We start from the raw sequence: 24,554 nt of genomic DNA, 5'->3' as shown, positions 1-24,554 counted from the left end.
TACTAAAATATCAGATATGTCAAATCTTTTTTGCTGCAACTGGAGAAGGCACATGAGAGCTCATTTTTAAAGCAAACACAACCTCTACAGGGAAAAAATCTGCAAAGAAAGGGAGGACAAGGGAAGTTTCTCAGGTACCAACTCACTGCTGTTTCTCTTGTAAGCCCCAAGATTTTAACTTAGTCATTTTGTCCTTGGTTAAAGGGAACTTTCCCTTTTGAATATTTGAATCAGTGTACCTTGAGGTCCTTATAAGGGCTGCCTCTCAGCACCTGGCATAATTCAGCTGCTCTGGATTGATTCCCTGAGTGCTGGTTGATAAGAGACCCCTTGCAGGCAGGAGCAGCGACAGGCATTACGTGGGTCTATCTTTTTCTTGGAGATGCTCTGATGAGACAACAGACAGCTAAACTGAGATTAGCTGTCAGGAGGATTTAATTCACTCAGGAGTAATGCTATGTGGTATCTTGGTCTTGCTTTTTTTTTTTTTTTTTTTTGTCCTGTGAAAGCTGTAAGAAGGGAGCTGAGGCCCAACACTACTGCTCTGATAGGATGGGATTGAGTCATAACCTTGGAATCTTGCACAGCCTGTTTCACCTACAAAGACTGAGGACTTTGCCCCAAAAGTGTTACCCTTTGCAAACTGCAGTGCTGTGCTGGAGGAGAGGGTGGTCCTGACCCATCCCTGGGAAAGCCAGCAGCTGGCCCAAGGCTTGCCCTGTGTGCTCTCCATTGACTCTCCCTTTTCTTTGGCATCACAACCACCATCGATGTTTTAAAGTAGGCCTGGGAGCTGTTTATTTTCCTCTCTGGATGTTACTTTGTTTTCAAGGTCTGCTAGCTTCCTTGTTTATGTACACCCCCAGGGCTGTTGACAGCAGCCCACCCTGGAGGGTGCAGGCAGTACCTCTTTGAGTAACGATCCACTGATTTCTACAGAAGCAATTGAACAACTGGGTCTGGACACAGTCTTGATATCCCTCCTGGCATATCCCTCTAGAGTGAAAGGCACGAATAGAGGAGAGAGGGCATGAGGAGGCTGATGGGAGTAGGGAAGTAATGCCTCTCAGCTCCAGTCCAGCGTCCTCCTTCTTCTCTATCATGCCAGCTTGATGTTGAGATACATGACAGATGTGTTTCAGGTACCAGAGGCAGGGAGACACCCTTTTCCTTATCATCCTGTTTTGAATCTGTACTCCATGGAATGGAGAAAATGAGGGAGAAGGTAGGATGGAACCGTAGCAGGAGGTTCCCACATGTGGTGGGATTGCTGCAGAGCTGTTTCTGCATCCCGCTGCTATGTTCCAGGCATAAACTCATACCTTGTGCTCAACTCAAACCGAAGACCAAGTTTGTTTTGAATGATACCTAGTTATCATGCTAGGGAACTTCTGAGCTACCTAAGCCAGCTGTGGATTTTAGACCACCTTGTGTCCATGAGTGGTGGACCTTTAATTCATTGGGTGCTAGTGTTTTAGTAACACCAGAACCGTTCTGGGGCCACAGAAAAGTTTTTTTCACTGCACATCCTTACATGTAGTCCACACCAGCTCTAGTACTGCTGGGAAGTAGGGCTAACCTGGATGAGGAGTGACAAAGTAGTGGGCTGAAGCAGAAGCTGATTGCAGAAGGACTCAGTTCTGACCTCTGTTTCCTTATCTTTGTGACCTTCTGCAAGACCTACCAGAGATGCTTTCCCATTCTCATGGGAATGGGTATGCCAGTCAAATAGTAACATGTAGCCCCAGACATGAGCATCAGCAATTTTTCTCCTGACATATAACTACAGACATGAAAGCTTGAAGAAGCAGGTCTGTCATCAGGAGGGATGCTTGGGAGTCACGAATGCAAAGCTTTTGCTTATCTCCCTGCAGAAACTGGAAGCCTTTCCCTTGAACCTGTCAGAAGTTCAAGAGGAGTATAAAATAGTGTGAGAGCTCAAGGGGGGAAGGCTCACACTGAACAAACACATTCCCAGGAATCAAGTATTATTTAATGAGTACCAAAAAAGCCATTAAACATCTTGAATGCAATTAACTGAGTGCGTTTTAATTTGAAGTGTTCGAGGTTTTATTCATCAGCTTGCTGCGGGTGTTGAAGTATAAATGCCAAGCAAAAGATTTACACTATTGAATAACCATTACTGTTTGGATGGCAAAACTACCCAGATGTTTGCATTAATGTGCAGAATTTCCAGTGAGGCATGGATAATTTAGGCTGACTCAGGGATGTTTCACAAGGTGCTTTCTGACAAAGGCTTTAGCTGTTTATCTTCAGAGCATCACCAGCAGCCCAGCATGTGAGAAACACTCATCAGGGTGCACAGAATAATATGTGCAGAGAGGGATGCAAGAGGGAGAGTACTGTCCTTTATCACAGAGAACATCACTTGGGACAAGGGATGGCTCTTACGTGGAGGCAATAGGTTTAGCCCTTCTTTTGCCCTCAGCCCAAATTCTCAAGGAAACCTCTTACCACAGGTGAGATATTTCCTTCTGGTTTAGAGCAGTTCTGCACTTGTGTGCCTACAAAATAGCCCAGGCCTCCAAAATTATTGGGACCAGCACATGTAGGTCAAGCTGAGACCAAAATGGGGTGCTTAAGAAAAAGTGTTTTTTACAAAGGAAGGACTATTTTAAGTATTCCAATTAATAACAATATTCTTTCTTGGTGATTACTTTGATAACAAATAACCTATGCTGTTCTTGTTTTGTACTATAATGTTATCAGAAACTTCCGTTGTTGTGCATGTTCACACTCACACACTCACACATGCCCACGGTTGTGATCCCCGTCAGCTAAAAAGCATTGGAGGTGTCATTGCCTGAGGCTGGCTTCTCTTAAATGTGTCAGCTATCAGGTCACATAGAGGGGGCTGTGGCTGGCATCTGCAAGGGGAAGAACTGGGCTGCTGGACCATGGTGGGGCTCCACAACAGCTTCTCCTTGGGTGTCCTCACCAGGTGGAAGCCTAACCTGCTTCTTCATCCTCCCTCCCGCTTGGTAACCATCCATGGTCAAGGCAATGGGGTGATGGAGTGCGGATTTGTGCACAGGTGGTCTCTGGTATCAGGGGTGGGGACTGTGAGGAGAGGCAGCTTTGCTGTATGGCACAGTGCACGAATCAGGTGTGCTTGAAATCTATGTGAGATAAGCAAGTCTCACTTGTGTATGCCTTCATGGATCTGAATATGCAAGTCAGATTTGCAGCCTTCCTGGGAAAACCCACTTGGTTAATTCCTCATGTTTTCATTTATTATTACTATTGTTATTTTAATGGACTATTGTAATTTTAATTCCCATTTGCCCTTCATGTGCAATTTCACGCACTTTCTCTATCCAGAAGAAAAGAACAGACACAAGCCACCATCTCAAACAAAATCCAGCTAACACCAAACAACAGGGATTTTTCAGATTCCCAGGGCAGGGTAAATAATAGCCCATAAACCTGCTTCTCAGCTGATATAAATGAGTGTAGGTAGCAGCCATATGCTGCTTACAATTAATTATGAATTGAAACCTGTATGTATCCATAGGATACATGAGGTCTGGGAGTAGACAGGTCTGAGTTGCCCAGTTTAGATCCAAATCCAGTTTTGATCTTTCCAAGTCACAAGAGTAGCTGCAGGTATTGGGATCCTGGGTTTTGTTGCTCGGTCTAGTTCGACAGAAAATACAGGCCCAGCTTATTGACTATTTTTCTGAATAAATGCCTCACAAGAGGTATTTCTCCTTGTTATGGAACAATCATCCCTAGATCTTACTTCACAAAGCTGCAGTGTTGGCTCCTCCTTGTGACAGCACCTCTCCTTGCACGGAGGCAATGGAAAGGGTTCAGTCCCAAACCTCTCACTGCCTATGATGGTAAATCCCACTCCTGCTCCCAGCCTTTAAGACAAGATGATGGGGAAAGAAAGTTCGGGAGCTCCACCTTAGCCTTAGGAGTTATTGCACCAGGCGTAGAAGACCCCAAGAAAGAGACAGAAAGCATAATCAATCAGGAGTTTTTGAATTGTTTTTTTAATTTATTTTTTTTTTTAGGGCTTGTGTTAATTAATAGCTCAGATTGCCAGCCAAAACATCTAATATGGACTTTGTCACTATGATTCATCTCGCTTATCTAGAGATGCCTTCAGAGTAGGCATCTAGAGCGACTAGATGAGAGAATAAGTGGGAATAATTAATCTGTTTGCTTTAGATATCTACCTAAGGGTGAGATGACCTGTGTCACCAAGTGCCCTGGATCTGCAGGGATGCTCCAGGGATCTCTCAGTGACTAACTGCTTCTTTTTGTCCAACATAACATTTCCTAGCCCAGAAATCTCTGTTCTGACTAAAAGCATCTAAGGAAGCATTTATTCTGATAAGAGGTCCAAACCTAACCCATATTTTCCACTGGTGAGCTCAGAATAAATACAAAGTGTCTGCTGCTAAAGCTATCCTCCTTGCCAATAGGCGAGAGAATAGGAAAACAAACAAACAAACAAAAACCAAACAAACAAAAAAAGAAAAAATAGGTAGAAGGAGCCACATGGGGAGTTGGCTGAATCTGTTCAAACAAAATGCAGTGAATGACAGCAGAAGCAAGGATGTGTGGTTGGGAGAAAGGAATAGAGACTGCATCTACAGAATAAACAAACTTTCAGTGGCTGTATTATAATTATTAAAATTTAGTAACTATTATCAGAGCAAAGCAATCAGTTAAGCAACACAGTTCAGGGCGATGCTGCTGTAAGAAGTTATTTAAATGTATTAGTGTTGGTTAGTGAGAGGTAGGAAGATTTTTTTGAGCTCTGTATGTCGTCCCGGTGAGATGCTTGTGCCTATCTATGAAAACAAATACTGAAAAAACAAAGGCTTGCAGGGAAAAAAAAAAAAAAAAAAAAAATCCACAAAGTCCTCACCTCTCTTCAACGCCTGGAGAAAGGTCTTCAAAAAAGTGTCTCACTGAATGCACTTTGTTTAGCTTGTTGGAAGGAAGAAGGCCACTTGGTTGCAACGTTGAAGGGCCTCAGAAAGAAAAGAGAAAAAAAGTATTAAAGGTCTTCTTAGTCTAGCAGATAGAGGTGAGAATAGAGCCTGGAAATTAAAAATGGGTCAATTTAAATGAGAATTTGAGAAAGAAATGTGTCAGGGAGGGTGATATTACCACACTGTCCACCCCTTAACAGCTCTCCCAGAGTAAGGTGGGATTCAATCCAACACGAGTTATTCCACTCAGGCCATAATTAAACATAATACCCCATGATGTGCAGAGAGGTCAGATGATGTGATCTAATGTCGTGGACAGATCCTCATTTCCAGACACCAGAAAATATCATGTGTAGAGGCATAGTTAAGCTTAACGACTGAGCAAATATTGGATTGGTCCTGAGGCCTCGCAGCAGTTTTTTCAGCATATCCTCAGGGCATTTTACAACGGTGGACGTATTTGAAAACATGTTTTACTTGAAGTCCTATTGGCACAGCTATTGGGACTACAATCTAGATCTCTTCATTCTTTGGCTCCTAGTTTTGATTTGTAGGAAATGAGTACATTAATCCAAGTACTAGATTTCCACCGAAAGAACAGCTGTAGAGTGGGATAACTACAGGATGAGAAGGATCTTGAGAGGGCATCTAATTAATCTCCAACTTGGACTTCAAATTTGACATTTTTACCATCTGTGTCTGTTTTCTGGAAGAAATTGGATCCCGAGTCCCTATTGCCGCAACCTGATCCCAAGTCTGAGCCACAGCCAGGATGCGGTTACATGCCCTGTAGATAGTTGCACACTCTTTAGAAGAAAAGCCCAGCTTAGGGACCCCTTCTGAAGCACTAGTATCTCAGTAATATCTCTAGTAGCAGCTGTGGCATCTTTAAATGAGGTGGTTCAGTCACCAGGAGCAGCGTCATTATCTCAGCACTCAGGGTGGACCAGTCCTACAAGCAGCCACCCAAGCACTAACTAACTTTCTTAGGAGTTTAGTAGCGCTCAGTACTGTCACAATTAGCCAGTTATTAACACTGCCATGAGTAGCTTGAACGGCCAAAATACGCTAGCTCTTTCCTTAAAGCATCATGGCAGTCCCATAGTAAGGAACTCTACAGGCTTCTCAAAGAGCACTTATCACAAGTGCTGCAGTTAACTTGCCATCGAATCCATCTGCATTAGTTGCCTGCATTAACGGAATGGCTGCCTAATCAACTCGGAGCGGCACGGGCTACTTTGCTAAATGTTAATTAAATGCTTCATTAATAGACTGTATTTTTTCAGCTTCAAAGGGAACAGACCTAGCTTTCCATTCAATTTATAAAACTGTTCATTTCTCAATCACAGCTCTGCTGAAATATTACATCAAGCAGTCTCTGGAGAAGATATTTCATTTACATCTTTCCCAGCTCCTAAGAGAAGCAGGTTGCTTCTTTTCTTCTTCTTCCTGTTGCTCTGCTGTTTGGGTGGGTTTGGTTTTGTTTTTGAGTTTTGTTTGTTTGTTTGTTTTTTAATTTATTGCCCAGCTAAACTAGAGGCAACTGTGTTACTGTTGATGAGCTAAATTTACTTAAGGGAAAAGAAAAAAGAGTCCATGAACAGGGTAACTTGGCTATATGGATATTTAGTTGAAGTCAATAGAGCTCCTTTCATGGTTCTTAGCATATGCTCTTAGCTTGCTTCAATTGCAAAACAAAATGTTTTGGTTTAAGCCAGTGGCAGTAAACACACAGCCATTATTTACTCACAAGCATCTAATTGTTTATGGTGGAAATTCTGTGTTTAACATCTGCTCTGTTACTGTACTTCAGAGGAGAGGTTTTGGGGGCCATTTCTCATCTCCTTCAACCTGAATAGTATTTGATATGAATATTAGGGAGACATTGCCCCCTGTAAAAATAATGAAAACATGCCATAAATCCAGAAAGGAACAAGTCTCAGAGTTCGTTATTTCTCAGGTTTTTTGAGTATCTGCAGGAGAACAAAAATGTATCACTTAAAATACCTCTTCTGACATCACAGACAGCAAAAAGTTGACTCCTTTAAAATACCCATCTCATAAAGGAACACTTAAGTATTTGTTTCCCTCTTGAAAAAATTACATTTCACAGGATCAACCTGGCAGAAACAATGGAAAAATATTTGATACATTGTTAGTTTCAATCTTCAGTGTGGAAAGAGAACATCATGTGCAGGATCAGACCTGACTTTTAATTTAAAATAGAAATGTTCCTTCAGAATACCTGGCTAAATTCAACTATGTATGTCCGGTAACTGAAAAAAAAAAAAAAAAAAGGTGAGAAAATTATTTTTTAGAAGCTAAACAGCAAAGCAATACACAGAATGTTATTGAAGAAAGAACCTATATTTTAATTGTGCGGTTCACGGAAGATGCTTATTATCACAGTATCACAAGGCCATATATTATTAATACAGAAAAGCTGAGAAAATTAGAGAATTGAAAATTATCCCACTACATTTTGTCACATGGGATGTTTCTTCTGCTTTATGTAGCTTGATAGCAGAGAAACCATGAGTAACGTCACCATTCCAAGCCTCGATTGTGAGTATTTTCATGGACCTTCCATGGTGCTAATGGGACACTGACACATCTTATGGAGCTTTAATCTCACCGTAGCATCAGACAGGCAATGGTTTAATCAGGCTGCATTTTAGAAGCCTTCTCGACAATTAAAATGAAAGCTGAAATCCTGGAAAGGAAAAGGAGACCCACGGCATGGAAAAAAAAAAAGGGACTAAATAGGGCTCGATAGCAAGGTGAGTAAAGCATTCACCTTAGGAATCAAAGAATTGGTGAACGTTGAATATAAAACAGGTATTCAAGGCTTGAAGTCAGGTCATCTGCCTGCCAGAAAAAAAGCATAATAATAAATTCTCAGGTTACATCCAAGCCAACTGGTTCCCCAAATACTTCATCCTGTGGACCCAGAATCAAGAGTGATCAAGTTATCACTATGTAACTGAGTTGCAACTAATATTCCTGCACATATTCATATCCCAAACAAAAACTTTTTAAAGCTACTTTCATTACACATATAAACCTCGTGGAGTGTTTTAGTGTTGTTTTTTTAAGAATGTTGTAATTCTTCTACCTCGAGAACACGGGCCTGTCAGTTAACATGCTCAATTGATACCATGTCACATACTAAGCTTTTATAAGAGTATTAAAGTTTAACTCTCATGTAAGGGAGTACAGTCCAATTTATTGATCTGTTATCTTATAGGAATGGGCATTTTTAAACAGCGATCCTCATTACCAACCACCCTCACACAACAGCTAAGTGTAACTGGCATCAGATGCAGGCAAATCGGTAGTGATGGAGCAGGTCTGAGGTGAAACCAGAAAACCATGTCCATGGGTCAAGGTCTGGGTCAATGAGACACACGGCCAGGTGTGGGCACAGCTACAACATCCACTGCAGAGGACCTCCAGTGAGGGCCAGGCATGAGAGCATCAGCTTAAGAGTCACTCTGAGAATAGAAAAGGGGAACCTCCACTGAGGCTTCTTCTCACTCCTCCTTTGAAGGCCAACGGCCACGTTACTTCTCATATGTCCCAGAACCTGGGCAGCCAAACCCCAGAAAACATCATGGTGGTGAGGATGCTCTTAGGACCCTTACAGGCATGTTCAGTTTTCCAGGTTGTCTTCAGAACAAAAACATCTCTGTTCTTCCAGTGGAATGTAATGTTAACCTTGGCATCAACAAAATCCCAGGAAACATTACAGGTTACACTGCTTTCTGGTTCACTTGGTAGAAAAATTATCAGTGGAGCAAATATAATCTCACCGTTCTGAAGCAGGAAAAAACTTAAAATATCTACCAGACACAACAGAAGTGGTGCTAAGAAAGCTCCAAACTTCTAATATGCAACAAAGATTTCACTCTTAACTGCCAAAACGTAAGATTCACCTCTTCTAACTGATGGAACATCTTGCACCTGATCTCTGATGCCCTTTGGGAAGCCCTAGGACACATTTTCCAGCCTCTGGCTCTCACTCCAGGGAATCCCAGCTCTTCCACCAACCTGTGTCAGACTAGTCACTCCAAGCTCTTTTTGTAGTTAATGGAGAGAAAGGCAGCGTCAGAGTATGATTTATTTGGCATACCTTAAATTTCTGTTTTAAGATGCGATTAATCACCCTGCAGAGATGCTTCTTTCTCTCCATCAGTAATAAAGGGAGCCTGGAGTGACTGAGACTGTCATCTCTAGCTTTGGGACACACAAACCAGAGCAGATGAATTCTGTCCACTGTCTCCTGTGTCTGACCTGGTGGGAAAAACAAAGTTATGCAACAGGCAATATTTTCCCATTAGCAATGAAGTGATCATTCCTGGCATTAGTTTCAGTGTTCTAAATCTCCTGTACCAAAATCTTATTCACTGGCCTATTCTTTTAAACAGATAATGGCATTCAATCGAATACATACCCCCCTGCATGGCTTGAACCTTACTTTAAGCACAGCTTGCAAGGAGGATGGAGATAGGAATAGTACTGCATTATTTTCACATTGACGTGCAGAATGACGACTTTACAACCAGTAAGGTTATAAAGAAGGTATGTTTATTCGGCACTGGGTTCACAGGGGATCGCTCCTCCACAAGCGTGCACATTTTGGAGTGAAAAGTAGCTCCTTTCTATAGTGTAAGAAGTTTACATATTCATTATAATCCCAAGAATAGGGAGAGAAGTTACAATTAGTTTTGAGAATTCATTATCATAAATCCCGCCCCAAGTCCCTCCCCGTTGTGTCTGCACAGTGGTTCCTGGTGGTCTTGGGCGAGGGTCTTCAGGATGAAGATTGAAGATGCCTCCTCTTTCTCTTGTGACTTTTCACCCAGTTAGGTCTTTTCTGCATGTCAATTTAGCATTCCTTGAATCCCCTTATCTTGGGACTCAGCAGTTGCAGCTCCTCCCTTACCTCAAGAGCCCATCCTGCTGAGACCTTATCCTGCTGAGAGCCCACCCGGCTGAAAGCCCTGCATCTATTTTGTTAAAGTTTCTCACTTCATCATAAGCCTCTTGCTTCCATGGCAGCTGATTATCAATCATTTCACACCCCAAGACAACGTAAGTCCCCAGTACCTCGGTGTAACGCTTCATCTCCATTAGAAAGTTGAACAGAGAGCTCAGCTCGTGATTATCAGGTAGTCACTAACATTTTTGTGCTTGGTAGAGTTATGAGATATAGAACAACCCCTACTCCTTCCTGCAGGGCTGAGCCAACTACTGTGATGTTGGCAGGCATTTTGTCTTTGACTTTCAAGGGCATTGACCCATCTCTCTGTGCTTTACTTGAAAGCTGACGGCCTTACTGTTTATCAATCTCCAGGAAATACGGTGCTAATTTTCCTGGCAAACTTTTCTCAAATGTGAGTAGAGGATTTCCTGGCTTGGCTCAGTTCCAGAGTGCTTTTAGGAAAACACTAGATCTTGATTTTAAAATGGTTAGAGAAAAAGCACATACCCCATTCTCCCCAGTAAATTGTCTGCCTGCTTGGTGTCCCTGCTGAAAATGCAGTCATGTCTAGTCTGGCCTTGCCTTGAGTCCTTGTGCAGCTCCTGGGTATTTTTTTATCTGCTAGCCTGAAAAGGTCTGTGCTGTCCCATGGTTGTGACACAGCTGTAGCTGACTCTGTGGGCAGGTGCACAATGAAATCCTACTGTCCTGAAAGCAGAGCAGATCCAGCTTTGTGCTTTCCAGATGCGGTATGTTACCCATTTTCAAGCTGCCTGTGTTGTGCTTGCCAACAATGACTTATGGGTACCTTGCTTTTCTTTTGCAAGACAAACAAAAGCTCGATTACCCTCAGCTTGTTGATGGCCCTCATGGAAGAGCAAGGATAAAAGCATCTTGATTGCTTCCACAATTACAGATTATTTCAATTTCATGTTGTTTTAGGCAATTCACTTTGGTTTCAGGTGTCTCATCCTGTTGTGACATTTAGATAGCCCTGAGCGTGATTCCACTACAGCACCTCCACAGCAAACTGTTTAAGGGGAGCAGCAAATTCAGAAAAGGGATAGAGGAGCTGCTACATTTTGCTTGGTAACTTTACACCAACCTCAAAACACTGAGAAAATTGTTTTACTACTTCACTTTTGTCTTTTGTGATACAGAGAGGTCATGCAGAGCTTGTTTCTAGTTAGCGTGATCCCTCTTGATTTAGGAGAGGCTGGACAGGTACAGGGCAAACTTTTACAGAAAAAAATTTACACCACCAAATGGTCTGGGTGCTTGTGTTGTGGAGGCTGTCTGCAAAATGGTTTTACTTCTGGTGAATGAGAAAGGCTCACGCTTGGAATGAAACATACAGATTATTTCTCTCATTTCCTTGGATGAGTCTCAAAGGTCTAATACGCTGTTCACAGTGATATAAAGCCAGATGAGATTACATGACTTTTGAAGTGCCCAAAAGTTGGACGCTTGCTCCTTTCTTGTAGTGGTGATGTGGCATGGGAGAACTCGAGTTAAAAAGAGAGACAGACCATGTAAAACTGGTAACACAACATCTTTCCAAGCACAAGGCTCTGCCTGCCTGCAGAACCCATTTCCATACGGTATATCAACAAGGTTAAGAACTTACGTAGGCTGGAAAGTTGAACTTTCATTTAGAACAGAAGAATCCCTCAAACTATTTTAAAGATGCCCACAAAGAAGCAACTCAAAATTTCACCGTGACCATGAGATCTCATACTTCTTGACATGTGTTTATGGCCTGTGGGCCAACTAATTTTATGATTACCTGTTTCTGAGTTTCACTGATCTTTTCCCTGAAGTTGCTTCTTTGTTGTTGTCAGAAATAGTACATGGATGAAGCAGTGATCTGCTCGAGCCTGTGAATTCCTAGTCTGGGAAACAAACTGATATTGATTTCTTTACAATGAACTGTCTGAATCATGATAAGATTTGCAGATGGAAATTCAGAAATAACATATAGGTTTAAGCATGAAGGAAAAATATATCTTATTAGGAGAAAAAGCATCACCTGCATCCTTAAGGCATGCAAAGAAGCCTAGCTCATGGAAAGGAGAATGATGGAATAGTCAGAACACGATGGGGAGATTTAGGAGACCTGAGTTCTAGGCCTGCCCTAAATGCATTTGCATGAAATTCAATTAAGGCATGTATTGACTGCTTGCTGTGGATCTAATTTGGAGGGTTTCCATGCCGAACTCCTCATTGCTTTCTTCAGCTAGAGGTCCACAGCCCCAGCATCTGCCTGCCACAAAAATGAATGGCAAAGTTGTGTTGTAAGGAACCTCTAGCAATAACACACCGTTGAAGGGTGGCGGTACATCTTAACTGCTGATATCATTTCCAACATGATCATGAATTTAATTTGATGATGCTCTGATTCTCAGAAACACCAGTAGCATATATGGTTTAAGGCAATGGTTTACACTGGTTTTGGTGGGAAGGACATGCTCAGTCCTTTACCACAGCTCACCTGAAGAATGATAATTTATTTTCAGGGAACTCATTTGCTTTAGACTGTGACCATATCCCCCAAGCAGGTACTTCTACCGATGCAAATGGCTACAGGTTCCCACTGGAAGAAACTCTTCTGAAATTAATTTTTCTTCCTGCTGTCTCCCCACTGTAAATGGGCCAGCCTGTACTAAACAGAGATCTGCTGGCTGAACTGAATGCTCTTCCTTCCCTCTCTCCTTTCCCAGTTATCACACTGTGCTGTATCTTCAAGTGTCGGATTCCCCGGACGAGAAAAGAGATTGAGGCACGATATGCTCAACGGCAAGCAGCCAAGACATATGCAGACAAACTGGAGACTGTTCCACCACTCAACGAGCTGACCGAGATCCCTGGAGGTACCTCCTATGCCCACACCTACACATGAGACTCATCTCTTCTCTTGGGGTTGCTTTCTGTATGCATGAATGCAAAGGGCTAGGTCCTCCCTTAGTGTAAATCAGTGTGGCTCCTTGGGCACAACCATTAAGATATTGCCAATGACTTGTTAAACCCCTCCCATTCACATGCACTAAACCTGCAGCATTTGTGGCAGCAGGCACAGTCATTTAGACGAAAGGGACAGTTTCTCCATTGGTACAAGTTGGGCTCATGCCTTTGAAGTGAGTGTTTAAAATTTCCAGAGAGTCTGATTCATTTTAAGGGCCAGTTCCTGGGTTGGGGGATATGAGTAGGAAGAAAATTGTTAAGAGTTTCACACTAGCCGTAAATGGCTTGCCCTGTTTGGACAGCAAGTATTTCTGTCACTGGTCTCCGCTGCTCTCACTCATCTTTCCCGATTCTGTACCCTAGGCTCTACTGAAACTCTCCTAACTCTCTCTGGTCCTGTCCAGTCCAGACCTCTCAACTCTCTGCCTGTGGTGAAAGAAGAAGACGAAATGGCCCTGCAAGGAAATTAGGGGACTGCCTTGCTGTCTGTCTGTCTATGGCTTCTCTTTTCTGATGAGATCCGTCATACCTTAGACTCTCCGCTTCTCAGCTCCCTTTCTGCATTTGACCTCTCTTTTCTTTTATGAACCCTTTTTATGAACATTTTTTTCCTCTTTCCTGTGTCTCTGCAAGCCCTGTGATCTATAGCTTCATAGGAACTGGAAATTTCCTTAACTCAAAATGTGATGCTTCAGTCCATAAAACCGGTGAAAGAAGCAGATAACGTAATTGTAGAAATTTAGTCCTACACCAGCAAAATACAGAACTAAGTGCTTAACAGTAGGAACTTGCACATACCTCAGGATTTTAGAGGTGTTTCAACATCGGACTATGCCTATACTGAGGATGGCCAGACCACTCTCTGGAGCTAAACCCAACTGGCATGAATAAGCCCTTCTCAGTACAGTTAAATTCTCTTAACCCATTTTAAAGGCAAAGGTCATCCAAATGTCTAGTTAGTGCACTCTTACACGTATAAGCAAACACACATGGAAGTGTTTAGTATTATATCCTTTGATTTCCTGCCCAAAAGACCAAATTCTGACTCCATAAGGATCACCTATCAGTAGATCCCAGAGGCTGTGAAGGATCATGCCTGTAGATAGCAGACAGCCAAATTCACTCATTTGCTGCTGCATCCTCTTCCTGCCTCACTGTTACTTCTGGAACACCAATAAATTAAACATGAGGATATCCAAAAGAGACAGAAAGGGTATCTGGACAGCAGAATGACCATTTCACCCCAGAATGCTAATAAATTTTGATCTCCTCTGCAGCCTTTACATCCCACAAAGATGTACGTGTACTCCGTTCAAAGGCTGGCTACTTTGGTGTAGATTTAATCAGACCATGGTAAATTATTGCAGCATGAACTCATGAGTAAATAACTAGAAGAAAGCAATTTATACAAAGTCATCTGCACCATCAAGACTACCTAAACTTTTAACCAGTTAAACGTATAAGTTGAGTAGTTGACCACCCTTTGACATTTAAGAATCCCAGAATTATGGTCGTGGCATGGTGCAGGGTAGGAGGCTGGTGAATAACATGTTGCTGAGTGGCCGGTGATATCTGATAATGGCTCATGAATCTGTGTTCTCTGAAGTTCATAGTCCTCTGGGACTAGGCAGATCTGCCCACGTTGCCCTGAAAGAACTGGTACTGGGGTTGAGTCATCTATCCACAGGTGCATTATCCCCATCTATGGAGAGGTCTGCATCAGCACTAGTTGTCTAGACTTTATTCTTTTATCCATGGTGGAAAATAAAAAGGATGTGATTGCTTTCATGGTAGGGGAGGTGCTAAAGTAGAAGCGGTAAATTGTGCCTTAAGAATGCCTCTATGTCTCCAGCACTGGGGACCCAAAAGGACTGACTCAGCTGTCAGGACCTGAACCGTTAGATGTAAAAACTATGTGTGATCAAACCCACTGCTTTTCCTTCCTGAGATCTGTGGGCATCCTGGCCCCAGAAATGTTTCACTACCTGATTTAGGCGTTATAGTGGAAAGCGCAAACCTTTGGGCTCCATCTCTGTGTTGTTATTTTTACCTGTACAGAGTGTGATGCTCTGCCATGTTGTCCCACTGACATTTGGTAACCACCTTGATTTATGCAATCATGAAATCTAATGTATGTGTTGGTCGACTATTTATATATACTAATGCTGTGACAAACCCTGATCGACCCAGTCAAGGCCAGAGAGATGACCTGAGGGATTTTAATTACTGCGTGGCCATTAAATGCGTTAAAGATTTCTGTAAGTGTCAAATGTTATTAATCATTTATATATTACAATGCTGAAATACTTTCATTTCTTGGCGTTATTTTACTCGCATTTGCTATGATGGAATATTCTAACTGCCAAATGGCTCTCCATGTACTTTTTAAAGTGTCATATATTATATGACAAGCCCTTTTACTGGACATAAATAAAATGGACATTAGGGTTCAGTGTATAAAATGTTATATATTAAAGTGATTAATTTGTGCTCTGTCTCCCAGTCTGTGGGAGAAGTACCAACAGAACTTGATCTTTGCTCTGGGTGGAGATGTACTGTCTGGGTCCACGGCCTGAGAGATCTTCAAATATTCTGGTCTGAGGATGCTCCAGCTGGCATTTTTTAGGAGTTCACCTGGTTCATACCACATTTATCATGGAAGCAGACAATGTGGTGGCATTCTCTTTATTCTTCCCTCTCTCTTTTTTTTCTTTTTTTTTTTTTAAATGAGATGTCAGGATTTCCCCTGTGATTGTAAGAGAGTCTGTATCATTCTACTCCCATTTGTATTACAGATGTATTGCCAGTTCCCACGGATGAGATTTTATTTTATTGTTTATGCTGAAGGAATATTTTAGGTAAAAGTAAAAAATTCAGGTTTGATTCACTGTGATTTGAAAGTGACACTGCAGACAGTCATAGCAATGGGAAATCTGGGGCTGCTTACACATATTGGATCCCAATGGCTCCAGGTAAAGGTTGAGACATCTCACCAAAGGCCCATACCAAATTACCTCCTACTCCAGATCACTGTCATTGTTTCATAGCCTGTGACAAACGTGAAATAATTTGACATAGCCTAAGTGCTGGCTGAAGAAAGCTAAATAGTGACCAATCACCCTCCTTTTGTTGAGGTCACTCCTAGGTCATTGCTACATCTTGGCTGAGTTTAATTATTAAGTTGTGTTAACATGCTTGTCTATTCACATATGAGTCCTATACTGGGGATTTTCAGAGAAGGAGGTCATAGGAAACTTAACATGTTTTCACTTTGCAAAACTTCATACTCTGCTGGTCTTGAGCAAAGGAAAAACATTCCACAAGAAATATACGAAATACGATGTGTTTAAGTGTCCAATTGCTGCTTGAGATAAGAGTTTAGAGCATCAAGCTCTGACTTCAGAAATACTTTTGAGAAAATGAACCACTTCTAGAAGAATAAAAATAAGAAAGGCGGGGAAAAGTTTTCTGCTACCAAATCCTTTCTCAAAATAATTAAAGTCTGCAGAGCCAGTGTGATATTTACAAGTCTTCTCACCTGAAATGTGGGAACTGAATCCAAGATATTCCTAAGTAAAAATATTCCATAATAAAGATATTATAAGCTTCCTATAACTAGTATGGCATTTAAAAACATACCTAAAGAGGGATAACTATGCACTAGAGTTAATTGCTATCTGTCCATGGTATGTTGCTGCCATTAATTACAGTGGCACAGGTGGGAAGCCAGTCCCACGGTGACTGGATGTGGATAGGACATAAGCTAAGCCTACCTTGTAGTCTTGTGCTGGGCAAGCCATCTTCTGTTTGTCTTTCTCTGAAAGTAAAGATCCCCATCAGAATCCTTACTGTCCACTCTCAGCTGTAGGAGACATACCCCATACACAAAGAATTAGAAAAGGCAACCAACCAAAAAAAGCCAAACCCAAGACAGGTCCGTACTGAATTGCCTGAGAGGTGTTTCTGTTCCTTCTTGTGGAAGCAGACAACTCCACATTGAACGTCATTATGGGGAAGTGCTTATGGACTGTGCTTGTAATGTTCATGGATCAGTTCCTACCAACAGGAGCCATTTCCTTCAATAGATCCACAACTCAGCTCTTGAAATTACCAGTTCTGCTTTATCCCATTAGTCTATCTTCTCAAAACAAAGACACGAAAAGCTGGTAGTCAGTGAGCAAAACAGCTGTTCCGACAACACCCCAGCAGAATTATTTTCCCTTTGTCCAAGATTTGCCAGCAGTGAGCAGGAGTTTTGCCATCTTCCTGGCTAGTGCCAACCCGTTTACTGCTTTCCTGTTTTCTTTTTCCATCCTTGCATACAGGTCAGCCTGCAGAAGAAAAAAAAGAAGAAGTCCCCACTGTATCTGGAAAAGTGGACAAGGCTCAGGGCAAGAAAGATGGATCCAAAGACTCCAAGAAGAAGGATGGTGAAAAGGACCAGAAAGAAGGATCCAAGAAAGAAGGGAAGGATGGAACCAAAAAGAAAGAAGGAGAAAAGGGAGAAAAAGGGGAAAAGGGAGAGAAGGGAGAAAAGGGGGGAAAGGACACTGCTGACAAGAAAGGCGGTGGGAAGAAAGGCGAAAAAGAATGTGAAGAAGTAAAATCAGGCACCAAAACTAATGGCAAGGCTGGTGGGAATACCAAAGGTCCAGCAAAGAAGAAGTGACCTCGCTAAAAGACAGTGCTGGCAGTCTTTCAGGGAGGGCACTGTCAAACTGCCGTGGGTAGAGCACTGGGAGCAGATAGGACATGCTGCCTCCATATACTCAGGCTGTTGAGTGCCACTGGATGTATGGATTTATTACCTTTTGAAGACCATCATTGGGGTTTTTTGTCCACCAAAGGAAAACCTGGGCATTTCTCTAGACAGTATCTTGTAAATAAAATGCACTGTGCAGAGCTACACGATAACAACAACTGGAGCCATCCTGGAGTGAGGATCAGGACTTTGGCTAAGCATGGAAATGCACAGGGGAGAAGATCTAAACTAATGGGAGGACATCATTAATTTAAAATTTGTTCTTCTCGAGGACCTTAAAGAGTTTGGTAAATAATAGCACTCATTTCTTCCTAAAAAAGGATTTACATGTGGGTAATTTTAGGGATTAAGTGAATTCTGGATGCTAAAACCCAAAGAATGGAGTTTTCTAAGTCATAGCTCCTGTGATTTCTGAGAGGTGTCTGGGGGACAGAGGAGAAAACTTTCCTTCCTTCTCAGGTGTCTCTTTCTCTGAACTGCTGAAGGCAATACAAAGAACTTCATATCTCCCCAAATATTTATCCACCTTTTTCTCTTTTCTGATGAAAGACATATAAATCAAGCTGTAGGAGGATGTGCACAAAATACAAAAAAAAAAAAAAAAAAAAAAAAGCAGACTGCATCTGTGGTGCTGTAGGCAGTAGCTGTCCTCAGTTCATCATTTCTTCAGGAAAGGCAGGAGATGAGAAGAGCCCCGTGGGACAAAGCGGAGGTGAAGGTGCACAACATGTTGCAGACAGAAAGTCGGGGTCTCAGGGGAGCAGGGCTGAGTGTGTTCATGTCTTTGCTCTCCCCGAGCACTTCTGAAACCAAGGATTTTGCTATGCTTCTATGTGGCTGCTATTTCTCTCACCTCCTGGGAAAATCTGAAGAGCAGTTTTAGCAGGAACAGATTTTCTCCTAGTGTGTTTTGTAAATATCTCAGCAATTTATGCCTTAATATTAACAGCCATGGGGTATTTAGCTAAAAAGCTAATGGGGGATAGTTTGCAAATTTCTATGATGACTAAAGCTCTACCTATTCTCTCTGCTGGATACATCATCTCGGAGTATATACATTGGCACGGCTTTGTCTACTCTGTGGGGCAAGAAGGGAGTTATCTCCAGTAGTTTATTCACCTCAGGCCCCACGAGTTAGATTTATATTAATCCAAATGCTTTCTATTCACCCTGTGGTTTCAACACACAGAGAGAGCTTGTCTATCACTGCAAAAATATTTCTCATTTGTCCCATCTTTCCTTTCCCCTCTCCTCTCCTACACAACCCATCCTGGTAGGAAATGAACCCAGAAAAATAAAAAGCATGTTCTGCTGTGTTAATGAGGTCAATCCGTTCATGAAAGGCCCCAAAATCACCAGAGCTACTGAAGAGGTTGTGTAAGGCTGGAGGATCAAGGATGGGAAAGATGTTCACAACCACAGAAATATTTATGCAGAGCATGAACAGTGACAATTCACCTCCTCTGGGTATGATCTGCCGTGCTAGAGGAGCACAGAGAGATGTCAGGGTCAGAGATTCTGCCCCTTTTATGCAGACAAGTGGTTGGACCCCTAAATCTCCATCCACTGTAATGATACCAAATGATGAGTGTGAGTATCAGTGTTACAGATATCGGTGTTTAAATCTGAATCTCAGTCCCACCCCTAATTTTTCAAAAGCTGAAGATGAGTGGGGGTTGCAGCTTCCAGGCAGGAGCAAGGGACCTGTTTTCAATTCCCTCCTCAGCCTGAGAGGTCTCAGATGTTTCAGGTTTATAGCCCAGGATGTACGTAAGACCAGGAAAAGGACTTTTATCCACTTTTTCAGCTGGAACAAAATGGAATACAAGAGTCACACAGCCAGCTGGGAAGGAGGCAGCCCTGCGGGACAACAGGTCTGTAACCCAGCCTGTGTGTGTCTGTGCGTGTGTCACACCCGATGAGGTATCAGTTCATATTAACATGTCTTCACTCAAGGAGCTGCAGAGACTCCTAGTGCCAGAGTTAATGAAAGCACATCGATTCCAACACACAGAAACGTGGCAGGTGTCAATCATTGTATTCCAATTACCTCCTTTCTGCTGTTCTCTCCCTGTTTAATTGATTCCTTCTTAAGGAGTCACAAAGAAAATAAAGGAAAAAAAAAAGATATTTAAAATAGTATTCAGGACATATTCTTTGTGGCCTGAAGCGATGTCACTCTCTGGGACCTGCACAAGGTTGCATGAGCTCAGCTGTGTATTTTGGGGGAAATGAGTGGATATTGATGTCTCATAAACTCCAGTTCACAGGCAAAGTAGCTGTAGGATGGGATCCAGCTGTGATTTGGGTGGAAAGGATGGCTTCCTTGTCCTGTGACTGGAAATATGATGTGGTGCTGTTAATCCTGCTCCTTAGGATGTGCAGAATGAAGATGCTGACTCAGTCTGTACCTATTGGATGGGAGGGAAGAGGGACAGATATGTTCTTGATCCGAAAGCTTCATGAAGAAAATCTGCCCCTTCATTTTGTCATTTAGCTCATAGAGTAAAATAGCACTTTCCTTAATCCCCTGGTTCCAGCAACAACAACAACAACAAAGAAGAAAAAACTCTCAGACTGAATCTGGGACTACTGAAGCCTTTGTAATTGATCTTAATTCATTTCTTCCAGTATCAGACAGCAAATATATTCAGTCATACATACTGGATCACACTAGTTTTTGGTCATGCCTTACTGAAAAAAATAGATGTTCTTTTTAAAAAAAAATATTAAATTGTTTCTCCTCTGAGAAAAATCAGCCCAGTGTCACCAGAGGGTTTGTATCAGCTTGTTTCTAAGTTGTCAGAGTGACTGTGGGTGGAACGAAGGGAATATGTTACAGAGGTTACAGATTTTCAGAGAAACTGAATCCTGCCTAACAAAACTTATAATGTCTTGAAGCGGGCATGAAGGGAGATAAATTTACAGGCATGGTCCAAAACTGGTGTGCATTTTCCCCTAGCTCATATTACCATGGTCAGGAGGATTCTGAAAGCCAGATTGTGGTGGATGTAAAATAGCGCTGCTGGGGTGGAGCACACTGACCAACAACAGCTTGGGAACTGCTTTTTACACCACCAGATGGAGAAATTGTATTGGGAAAAATTACATCTGCAGCTGCTGAAACTTTGCAAAAATGAATCATTAATGACAAGATTGGAGATAGACTGATTTCTCTGAAAACGTTAAGTGCAACAACAAATCCCAGAGGCTAAAAGCAGGATATAAGACCCAAGGCTCAGACATCTAGGTAGTAATGACAGGAGCTCTGCTTTCATTAGATGAGCCGGATGGTGTTTGTGTGGAAAGGGGGGCATGGAGAAAGCAAACCGAGGTACTGCAGAGTCAGGACAAGGACTTGCAGGATCTCCTGCTCAACATATTCCCTAGCTTTCCACTAGAGGGGACCTTGTTTCTTCCTCTGTAATATATGGAAGACAGTTTTAAAGGTAGTTCTTGCTGGATTTATTTGTGTTAAATCAAGACTGGCTTTGGTAAGATTTTTCCGGTCTATAAAAGGGTTTCATGGCATTGGTTTATCTACCTGAGCCATCAAATTTGCTTCCAGTGGTTAGAAGAGGTAAGAGTTCAGCTGACAGTAGATTAATACCACAAGGACATCACTGATGTAAGAGGCATCAAGAAAATAGTCATTGGCTTTAGTGGATAAAACTTAAGTCAGCTTAACTACGTGTCCCCAAGGAGTTGTGATGAGGATGATAAGCCTGGATGAGCAGGTCAATAGGAGGAGATGGGAAGCTGATTTTTTAAAAATTTCATTCCTGGCTCATTGATGAAAGAAGCCCATGGAAAAGCTGTCCACGTTATTTTCCTCCTGCTCCCTTTTCCTCATTGGTTTCGCTTTTAGGACTAATGAAAAGCAGTGAAAAACTAAGCATAGGTTCTGTACTGATCTGCCAGGAGATACTACACACAAGGTGCTAGGAAATGTCATAATAGCTTTTCACCATTAAATTGCAGCTTTCTCCACTGCACGAGCAATTACAGCTGCCTCAGAAGCTCTCAAGGAAAAATACGGTCTTTTTTATTTCCCCTCTCTTTGTGTACTTCCTTACACAGGGGGAGCCTGAATAAGAACTGCTGGGTTTTATTGATTTCATGACACAGATCTGAATATTAGGACTGACTTGGGTCTGCCTGCAGAAAGTAAACTCTGTGCCCAGCTCCCTTTTGAGAGGTAGCAAAGAAGAAATCGGGATCACCTGTGCTGTTCTGATCACATGGTTAGGCACATGGGGAACAAAGCAGGTCTTCACGGGGACCGGGAGACCTCCTTTTCCATCAGGTGACATATGGCGGGCTAAACCTGGCGTAGAGTTGTTAAAACTATGGATTTTTCCTTCCAGTGACTACAAAAAAAAGAAAAGGATCAACCCCGAAGTATTTTCAGGACTTGAGATGGAGTTTTTCATATATTGGTCTTTATGTTACTGATACGGGTGGCCATTTTCAGAGAGATAGGTTTTTGTAGGCTTAAAGAAAAATGTCTTTTTTTTTTTTTTTTTTTTCAGAAATAAAGAGATGTAAAAGTTCTCCTTTCCCTCTTTATTTTTATTTTTGAGAGGGGGATGGAGGGAGAAACTGGCGTCTTTCAAGCATGTTCCTGCAAATGCATCAGCCAGCTAAACACCCTCATGAAGTAAAACTCCAGAACCCCTAAGGTGTCTTAAAGACACATCAGACAATAACTGTGAGATAACTCTGGCTCCCCTACTGTTCCTAATTTCATATGGCATTTTCCGTGGCACTCCCCTCATTTCTACACATAGACCAAGAAGTCTTTTATGGTCCTAATCTTTTCTGGCTAAACAAAATACATCTTCATTTGCTGAGTCCCTGATGTACTGGGTCTCTTAGTCTGGACTCCTGCAGGCTGAGAAGTGTCATACAGGGTAACTGGGGCACAAAAGGCAATCTGCTTAATGTCAGAAGCAAAATATGGGACAATAGATGGGACCTGAGCGCTGATCTTGTGAAACAGGGCTTTGTGCACATTTCCTTCTTAAGATGCTCCAGGGATTTGATCTAAAATAATAGTGGCGAAGCCTCCCTGAACTTTGCTATCTTCTCTTACTATAAAACTGCCTGTCAAAACAAAGTCATTTGCAGGGAAGTCATAGGACACAATAGAAATTCTCCTGTTTAAGGCACAATAGAAATGCATGTTCACTTCCAAAATTTGCTGTTGAGAAACTAAAGAGGTGATACAGTGCAGTGGAGGAATTAATTTTGCTTTGAGGCGAGTGAAGGGATAAAAGAAAACAGACATAAAGACTTTTGTAATTTGCCTTTCCTTGGGCTGTTACTCAGAGCTCTCAAGTCTGTGGTTCTAGGGAAGAGAAAGTCTCCTTTTACATCAAGACCAGGAGAGTCCTCCAGGAAATCTTCAGTCCATACTTGAAATGTTCTTTTTGCCTTTCCTAGGCATTTTTGTTCTATGATCCAGGCAAGAGACTGGGCTTTGGCTAGTCCGATGCTGAAGGGACACTGGATTTTGGTGGTCTTTGGACAGATAGCCTATACGTATGATCCTCTGCAGTGTGTCTTGCTTGCTGCCTGGGGTCTGCAGCCATTTGGGCCCATCGCTTCCAAGCACTTTGGTGGTTGTTCCATTTCTCAAAAACAAAGACCCATTGTGGTTGTCTCTAGCTGATACTATTTCTAGCATTCAAAGACCTTTTGCCATCCCCTTGCATGTGAAAAGTCTGTCTGTGACTGACAAAATGAGCTCTGCACTGTTTGTTCCTTGGTACCAGGAGGGAAGGCTTTGAAACAAAACTCCCTGAAGCAGAAAGTCAGCTCTGTGCTTTGCAGCAAGGATCTATCCCTTGCTGTTTGTCCCTCCTAAACAACGTAGTGCTGCTTTCCCTCCATCCCAGCCTCAAATGTCTCGACTCTAAACTCAGTCACATCTTTTTCTTTGCTCAAGAGATAGGAAGTAGCTTATGGAGGCCTTTCTCCATAGGCAATGCATTCAGAATACCAATTTAATGAGTTTATTTTACAGGCTTTCACATATTCCCTGGCTCCATGCTATCACACAGTGGTGTATCTTACTGATGCCAATGCTTCCATATGGGGATTATGATTTTTTTAAATTTACTTTAAACGTCCCTGGAGACTTTATTAAGACTTCCTGTAAGAGGACAGGGAGTCTAATACAGAGGGAAAGAAACAGGAACTTCGATTTTCACTAGAACAGGGCTTGACTTTATAAATTAAATGCACTCGTGCTCTCCCCCACCCTGTCCCCATCTCATTTCCCCCCTTCCCAGCCCATAAAACAGACCCTAAGATCAATGCCCCATGTGTATAGAGAAAAAGACTAATCGTTTAATTTCTGTGGCTTTCTGTTTGATGAGTTGCTGAGCTGGAAGAGGTACAGAACTGCTGTGTAGGGCACAAGTCCTGTCCTGGCTGGAATGTGCCAGCAGGGGTGAGTTGTTAGGGATGGCAGATACATGGACGAGGGGGAGCGCATGTTCACTGAGGGTCACTTGTGTTGTGTGTTTCTGGCTATTAATGAAAGGGCTTAACACACATTTCCCCTTTTAATTTTCTCTCTTAGCCAGAGAGGTGGAAACCTGGGCTGAGCGGACCCACTGAGTGGTGGCATGGGGGACAAGAGAAATACCAGGGAGATGTCCGGAGCTGTTGGGAAACCTCTCATGTGGGGAACACAGATTATCAGGCAACAGCAAACACAGCCTGAGGAGTACCAGCCCTTTAGCTCCATGAAGCACTTTCCAGAAGATGTGTGCTCCATGGGACCGTCTTTACCCTGTACAAGAGACAGTCACGGCTTTGATTGCCCCAGACCTTTTTTGGGGGGGATCAAAAGCTGCTATCTCACATG

At 42.4% G+C, this 24,554-nt stretch overlaps 1 protein-coding gene across 1 annotated transcript in view; it reads left to right on the top strand.

Annotated features, from left to right (window-relative positions):
• TMIE (transmembrane inner ear) overlaps positions 1-24,304 on the top strand; it is a 44,701-nt gene extending 20,397 nt beyond the window's left edge. Inside the window, exons 3-5 of the mRNA XM_074897526.1 lie at positions 12,675-12,824; positions 17,241-17,345; positions 24,267-24,304. Of these exons, the coding sequence (XP_074753627.1) occupies positions 12,675-12,824; positions 17,241-17,345; positions 24,267-24,304 (293 nt within the window). The remainder of the gene's footprint in view (positions 1-12,674; positions 12,825-17,240; positions 17,346-24,266) is intronic.
• The last annotated feature ends 250 nt before the right edge of the window (positions 24,305-24,554 follow it).

The sequence above is a fragment of the Athene noctua genome, chromosome 2, assembly GCF_965140245.1.
Source record: "Athene noctua chromosome 2, bAthNoc1.hap1.1, whole genome shotgun sequence".
Taxonomy (NCBI): Eukaryota; Metazoa; Chordata; class Aves; order Strigiformes; family Strigidae; genus Athene; species Athene noctua.
This window is presented reverse-complemented; position numbering and strand designations above follow the sequence as displayed.